General features: G+C 42.7%; 1 protein-coding gene across 1 annotated transcript; it reads left to right on the forward strand.

Moving 5' to 3' along the window:
* Positions 1 to 626: 626 nt before the first annotated feature.
* Positions 627 to 6,338, forward strand: ATP5F1A (ATP synthase F1 subunit alpha). The gene is made up of 11 exons (XM_026039482.1): positions 627 to 714; positions 1,656 to 1,825; positions 2,624 to 2,797; positions 2,892 to 3,058; positions 3,200 to 3,348; positions 4,022 to 4,173; positions 4,290 to 4,514; positions 4,609 to 4,716; positions 5,086 to 5,230; positions 5,444 to 5,594; positions 6,134 to 6,338. Exons 2-11 carry the CDS (start codon positions 1,799 to 1,801, stop codon positions 6,213 to 6,215), a joined length of 1,380 nt encoding a protein of 459 aa, XP_025895267.1. The 5' UTR covers positions 627 to 714; positions 1,656 to 1,798; the 3' UTR covers positions 6,216 to 6,338.
* Positions 6,339 to 7,785: the final 1,447 nt, after the last annotated feature.

Raw genomic sequence — 7,785 nt, forward strand, 5'->3', positions numbered from 1 at the left:
AGGGGCGGCCGGAGCCGAGCCCGTGTCCCCGCTGAAGGTGAACGGCGAGGCCTTCCCTGCCGGGCCGGCAAATGTCACCTGCGGGACAGCGCTCCAGGAGCCGCCGTGCTGCTCGGGCCTTAGCCGCCCAGGACACGATTTTTTTCCTTATTACTCATATTTTAGCTACTCTCAAATATTTWTTTTCCTAAGAGAAGCCAGAAAAAAATAGCTTTAAAGAACTAAAACTTGTTTTTCTTCCCCTTGCAGAGCTCCTGAGGGAGGCACTGCTGTCTTTGTGCCTCAGGCTCTTTGCTAACGGGTGGGATTGAAGGAGGTGCCGCTGTGGGAGCTGCCGCAGCGCTGCAGTGGTGACACTGGTGCAGCGTGGAGGCCATGCGAAAAAATGCSCTGAATAATTTTAAAACAATCTCCCTTTTTATGGCATCTACCTTTACTGATGTTACACCTGATTCCAGAGGTGCACCTTGGTGTAATGGAACTCTGTACAGCTCAACTGCGACACATTAAACACATAATTTATGTTAAAAATTTTTGGGTTTACTTTTTTTTCCCTGCAATTATGACTTAAAAGTGTGGGGTTTTTTTATGAATCAAAGATGCTTCATTCTTACTGAAACAAATGTTGTTGTCAGATTTCCAGAAACACACTGGGTGCAGCATTTGTTGCTACAAGGAACATACATGGCACCAAAACATGTTTTCAGAAAACTGGTGAGTCAAAAATAAGTRTCATGTAAGAGTACTGTTTAAGAACTTGCTCTCTCAAATTTGTTAATTTAGGCAGTTAATAGCAAATCAGAATATTAACTTGGAACACAAGGTGTACACCTTATTTGACAAAAACCTTAACGGACAGTGATTGATAGTGATCTGTTTGTTACACAGTCCTATATATGAGCCCTTGCTTTGCAGTGTAGTAACTGTTCAGAATGTGCCCAAGTAAGGGAAGTGGTCACATGTTAAACCTGACTTATTGCAGTTATCTGCTTCACAGGGTTTCTTTTCTGTCATTAGCTCCTGTGGAGTTATCTTTAAAAGCCTAAAATTCCAGTTTTGTATCTGCTTTTTTAATAACAGAGGCRAGTGTATGACTTTCCCAAATGTTCTTGGGTTTAACCTTGTGTCCTTGAATAGAACTTGTGCTGTTGGCATCTTGGTGTTTAGGGAATACATCAGCACCAMATAACTGTTTTTGGTAATTGTTAATGTATAGTTCTAGAAGGAGTTTAGGTCACTAAAGACATWACTGGGRAATGGGAATTTCATTTTTCCTTGGTTAATGTGCCCTAACTGAGAGTATTGGATCTCGAATAAAAATGAATTGGAAATATATTTTGATGCCCACAATATGTGTGCTTTGCTTCCAGAGCTAGCAGTTTTCTGATCTAGGTCTATTTTATTTAGCCTAATATCTTTTCTGGTGGACAGGTTGTAGGATATATTGAAGGACATAGATGTCTTTTTTTAGTCATTAATAGTGGCTCCTTATGATGAGATTAAACTGATTGTAAACATGAAAATTGTCACTTGTTTATCATGTCTAAGGAAGAGTGCTTGGTTGTTCTTGTGGTACCTTAAGCAGCTCAAGATGAGCCTGCTGATTTTCTGCTGCACCTTAACACGCYGGATCTGGTTGAAACATCTATTTCCAGGCACCGCTGAGGTATCCTCTATTCTTGAGGAACGCATTTTGGGAGCTGACACCTCTGCAGAGCTTGAGGAAACTGGCCGCGTGCTCTCGATTGGTGATGGGATTGCCCGTGTCTATGGCCTGAGAAATGTCCAAGCGGAAGAAATGGTTGAATTCTCTTCTGGACTGAAGGTAATTTTTCACTAAATTTCATGTTTAGCTTGGAAATATGACATATCTAATATATRATGTATAGTATGATGACTTTTCTAAGAAGAATCTGGGATGTTGCTTGGAATTAGTCACATGGGGCTTTATTGGTTTGTTACAGCTTAAATGGACTGTACTAGTTGAAATAATGCTGAGAAAAAGAAAAGATTTTTATTTCTAATAGGTTCTTTTCAATATCAGTATCTGGATTTTGGCCAATATTGGAGCTTATTTGCCTTTACCTAGGAAGTATTAGGAGTTAATCTGCTGTAGTGTTTTCYTTTCTTTAGTTTCAGGCTGACTTTTCTGTTTACTGGTTAAAAAATGGCCTCTAAGCTGCAGTACGGTGTACGGTTTGCTGACTTTCTACAGTCTTAAGAACAGACCGGAATTAAAAGGGCCTAAACTGCACTCCAGAAGTCAGACATTTTTTCCTCCAGCACTTTTAATGAGCTAACTTGCTTCTTTAATTATTGAAGCAGGTAACAATCCAGATCTTTTGTCCAAGTCTTCTTTGAACCCATTTGTCTCTTCTGTTTAGGGCTAGAAGTGATTTCATGCTAGACTGCTGCAAACAAAATAAATTGAAGAGCTAGGTTTTTTTCATTGCTATAGGAAAGAGTATATGCATTGGATGTAAAAGCAAAGTATAGAATATTGTATTGTTAAAAGTAAGATTGAGGCAGGCTCTATAGAATAATCACATTGATGCTACACTAGCAAAATTTCACTGGAAATGTTGATGTGGGTCTTCTCAGGATGGTGTGATCTCTATCCTAGGGCATGTCCTTGAACTTGGAGCCCGACAATGTCGGTGTTGTCGTGTTTGGTAATGACAGACTGATCAAGGAGGGAGATGTTGTGAAGAGGACTGGTGCCATTGTGGATGTTCCAGTTGGGGAAGAGCTGCTGGGCCGCGTTGTAGATGCCCTGGGCAATCCYATTGATGGGAAGGTAACTATAACTAAGTGTTTATTGCCTCTGTGTGCCGTGTGGTCCATATGGATGTGATGTGGACTGCAGCAGTTTCTCTTTTCCTTTATTTAAGGGTCCTATTACTTCTAAGACACGTAGAAGAGTTGGCTTAAAGGCCCCTGGGATCATTCCCAGGATTTCCGTGCGTGAGCCTATGCAGACTGGTATTAAAGCTGTGGACAGCTTGGTGCCAATTGGCCGTGGCCAGCGTGAGCTGATCATTGGTGACAGGCAGACCGGGTAAGATTTCTAAGCTGAAATTGTTTCCATTTATAGAAACTGAAATACAGCATGTTGAGTATACAAAGGTAAAACACAAAGCTGGGTAGAGGTTAGAACCATAGGCACCTTAATTTAGTAATCCCTATTTGTGTTGCACAGGAAAACCTCAATTGCAATTGACACAATAATCAACCAGAAACGATTTAATGATGGGACTGATGAGAAGAAGAAGCTGTACTGTATCTATGTTGCAATTGGGCAGAAGAGATCTACTGTGGCTCAGCTGGTGAAGCGGCTCACTGATGCAGGTACAGGCTTGGAGCAGATTGATCGTGGTGGGAGCTCATGATTCCTCTCTAGTGGAACAGTTTTTCTGAGAGCTTCCTCTTAACTGCAGCCAGCCTTGTCTGACTGCTGTGACTGATAAGCACTTATGTTTGAAACAAACACCCAACACATACTTTGTAAATGGCAGTTGCAAGTTTGGTGGAGAGAGACTTCGCTTGCCCTGTGTAAGGGACTAAGTGATGACATTTTTCATAAATGCAGCCTTGGTCAACAAGATGACCATATGTAACAACATCCTGCAAGGTATAGGTGTTTTACCTCTTGGCTGCTGGTCAAGTAGAGCCATACCCAGCAAGAGAAATATGTTTTGGTGATGCAAACTTTTTTTTGAACTGTGAATCACAAGATTCTTAAGGTAGCTCGTTGAAGACTTCCAGGCCTCTGACTTTTAGAACCTAAGTGTCTTTAGTCAAAGTCTAATTTTCAATGGGAAAGAAGTCTTAAGTGATAACTTCCATAGTTTTATTTTTAAAAATGCTACATGTGACATACCAACATAGCATAACATTCTCTGCAACTGTGTAGTCATGCTGGGTGCTCTCAGTTCAGATGTCTGCCTTGTAACTAGTGCTTCCCTTGTGGGTTGAGTTTGTTATTGACATGAAATGCTTATGAGTCTCCAATTCTTTGCAGATGCCATGAAGTACACTATTGTGGTTTCTGCCACAGCATCTGATGCGGCACCCCTTCAGTATCTGGCTCCCTACTCGGGCTGCTCCATGGGGGAATACTTCAGAGACAATGGAAAACATGCTCTTATCATCTATGATGACTTATCCAAACAGGTCAGGACACGTTGCTTGCAGTGTTGGTGTCTGTAGCTGCAAGATCAGCTCACGTGAGGATAGAGAAGTTTTCAAGCCAAGTATCCAAGTCTGAGAGTTGCCTTTATTCCGTGCAGGCCGTTGCCTATCGCCAGATGTCTCTGCTGCTGCGTCGCCCGCCTGGCCGCGAGGCCTACCCGGGCGATGTCTTCTACTTGCACTCTCGCCTGCTGGAGAGAGCAGCCAAGATGAACGACTCCTTCGGAGGTGGCTCTCTCACTGCCTTGCCTGTCATTGAAACTCAGGCTGGTGATGTGTCTGCTTACATTCCAACTAATGTCATCTCCATCACTGATGGACAGGTAGGACTTGCTCTACATATGTTAGTGCTTCTGTGCAACTTGGAGATAAGTCTCAAGTTTTCTGGTTTCTGACCATGATGATAAACTTCTCCAGATCTTCTTGGAAACTGAGCTGTTCTACAAAGGTATCCGTCCAGCCATCAACGTTGGTCTGTCTGTATCCCGTGTCGGCTCTGCTGCTCAGACCAGGGCTATGAAACAGGTGAGCATGAAACTGCTACTCATCTATAATGATGTGATTTCCCTAATCTACTCTTTGATCCTTCGGATCTTTTTAATAAGCCTGGAAAGTGTTCTAAATGACTGCTGTCAAGTGGAAAGCATCCAGTGCCAACGGAAGGATTTGAAGTGTGAACTGTAGCGTATGCTGCAAGGTGAAACAGACTGGGATTTTTTTTAGTAATATGGTAATAACAATCAATTCAGGATTCATAAAATCACATAATATGTTCAAGATTCACTTGATTGATAGGCAAAGCAAAACTGATTTGTGATAGCTGCTAGCTGAAAACAACCTGCCAACTATTAGTCTTGTTTCCAAAGTGGTCCAACCCACTAACTTGTCTTGTAGGTGGCGGGTACCATGAAGCTGGAGTTGGCTCAGTATCGTGAAGTAGCTGCCTTTGCCCAGTTTGGTTCTGACCTGGATGCTGCCACACAACAGCTGCTGAATCGTGGCGTGCGCCTGACGGAGCTCCTGAAGCAGGGGCAGTATGGTGAGTGTCTTGAATGTGATGAGTCTGTGCCTTATACAGGCTCCATGTGCTGATCAGATGGATTCTGTGGCTGTGTTAAGAACAGAGTTCAATGGACATGCTAAATGTCAGCCTGTTTGCACCATATCTTGTATATATGCAGTCAGTCTTCAAAGAAAAAATGTGTATCTTGATGTAAAATGTGCCAATGGTATCAACACTTTTTTAATGCAGTTCCCATGGCTATTGAGGAGCAAGTAGCAGTCATCTATGCTGGTGTAAGAGGTCACTTGGACAAGCTGGAGCCCAGCAAAATCACTAAATTTGAGAGTGCTTTCCTAGCCCATGTTCTGAGCCAGCACCAGGCTCTTCTCTCTACTATCAGGTATGTTGATTTGTTACCTTACTGATTCTGAGGGTACTGACCTAACTGAAAGCTAAATACTGGTCACTGGACTATTAAGTTAGTGTATCCTTAAACATCAGCCTCTGTGCATGTCTCTAGAACTCCAGAAGTGAAATTTAATAAGTAGTGTGGGTTAAGTACTGCTTGCTGCTGCCCTTGCCACTAAATTGGGTGCTGGAGACACATAGGCTGTGGAGTGTGTACAGTCCTGTCCTGTCAGATGGTTTTAGCTTGTTTTCCCCTGAATTGGATTGTGTTCTTTTTCTCTGTGACTAGAATTGTTGCCCTCTGTTGAATACAAAGTTTGGATATTTTCAAAGTATTTGTTGGCAAACATTTAGTTCCTGTACAACCCTAACTCTGGGGAGAAGGGAGTTTTAATATGAGCTTCTAGTAGTAAAGCTTCATACATGAAGCAGAAGGGTATTAACTCACTTGTTGATTTCATTAAAAATGGAAGCTCATAAAGTTTTCTTGCCTTCCTGAGAGATGGTTTTATAACTAAATTGTTTCAACAGGACTGAAGGGAAGATCTCTGACCAGACAGAAGCCAAGTTGAAGGAAATAGTCACAAATTTCCTGTCTACTTTTGAGGCATAAACTATTTAATGGTTCATGCAGACGGGGCTGTTGTGATCCCGTGCTCCAGCTCCATCACGGAACTAAAAGTATGTGCGACTTGAATGTACAGATCTGAGAATAAACGTTTCCACATTAAAAAGGCTTTGTTATTCTGACTCTTTATTGTCTTTCTGGTTTGCTCCTCTAGTGGTATGTGCTTAAGGGAACAAGGAATTGATTTGGGCACAGGATTGCTAAAAGAACTTGAAAATCAGGACATGTTTACTGCCCAGTGGATGAAACAAGGACTTGCTGTAAAAGTAGCAGGCTTTTTTTTTCAGATGTGGAGCTTMGTGTTCTTTATAGTCTAGGCTCCACAAGCCTGATAGTCTTAACAGGTCTTCAAAGTTGCCCTGTAATTCATTTTCTTGATGCCTTGAGTTTCCTGAAGTTGTGTGTCAAAGGAAGCTCATCAGGAGTGTGCCTGGCAGAAATTAGATTGCTTCTGAGGTTGTCTCCTGCTGCAAAGTAAGGCACCTTAGCCTTACTTTGCTTAGCAAGCTTATATATTTCTTAAAAAAACATACAGCTGGAATACRGCATCTAGAAGCTGCAACAGGGAGAATGGGGCTGAAGCCCTGGCCAGCTGAATGTAACCTGTTACTATAAGCCAGTCCTGAAACAGTATTACTGTACTTTGAGAAGAGATTTTTTCAGAACTATCTGTCCTGGTATTTTTAGAGAGCTGCACATTTAGGTGTGTCAGTAAGTGCTACAGATTTAAAAAAAATAATTCTGCGGTGTGCTCTAGTCCTGTCAGTAAACTCCCCCTGCCAAGCCACTCGGGAGTCTGATGCCTGAGAGGTCTGTTCTGTGCCTGAGTTACTGCAYGCTACACTTGGCCTTATGGTATTGGAGCAGGTATCAGGGCGTGTGTGGGAAGGAAAGTTCAGTTCTGCCCTTAAACTGTAGCTCTGTCTCGGCTCCACCTGGRAACTGAGTCCTTGCCAGTTAATTTAGGTGGTCATCCCACTTCTTGTGGTATATTTGCACTTGATCCTGTGTGCTAGAGCCCTGCCCTTCATCCTAGGGGAACATCTACTTGCCTCAATGTAATGGTGTTCTCTGCAGTTGCTTCTTTCCACTTAAGCAGCTGAAAAATCCCACTTAATCCTCAGCATTCTTGCTCGGGTCCTGCTCAGTGTCGCTGTTAGGCAGTATGGGGCATTAAGCATAGGGTCTGCTGCGAGATCTGATTTAAGTGAAAGTGCCATCAACACGGCCATTGCTATGCATGGAGCAACCCGCTTGCCTGTTCTGTTTGACTCATTTGGGATCCTTTTGCCCTTGTAGGAAAGGGGAAAAGAAAATTGAAGTGCAAATCCTGCTCTGCTATGGGCAACATCTATGTACGTAGCACAGACACATGAAGGTGAAGGGTTAATAGTGCTGTGTTYCTTGAGGAAGGACCACAATGCTGTGGTTGAGCCTTTTTGCTTAGACTGCCCCAAGTCACTTACGTAGCCTGAGCACAGTCTGTGCTAGGAAAGTGATTCTTAAATGTAATAGGGAGGTTGAAGGTGGCAGTGGCTGACAAGGCAGTAGTGCC

Source organism: Nothoprocta perdicaria, unplaced genomic scaffold (assembly GCF_003342845.1).
Source record: "Nothoprocta perdicaria isolate Ctin4 unplaced genomic scaffold, notPer1 scaffold_10, whole genome shotgun sequence".
Classification (NCBI taxonomy): Eukaryota; Metazoa; Chordata; class Aves; order Tinamiformes; family Tinamidae; genus Nothoprocta; species Nothoprocta perdicaria.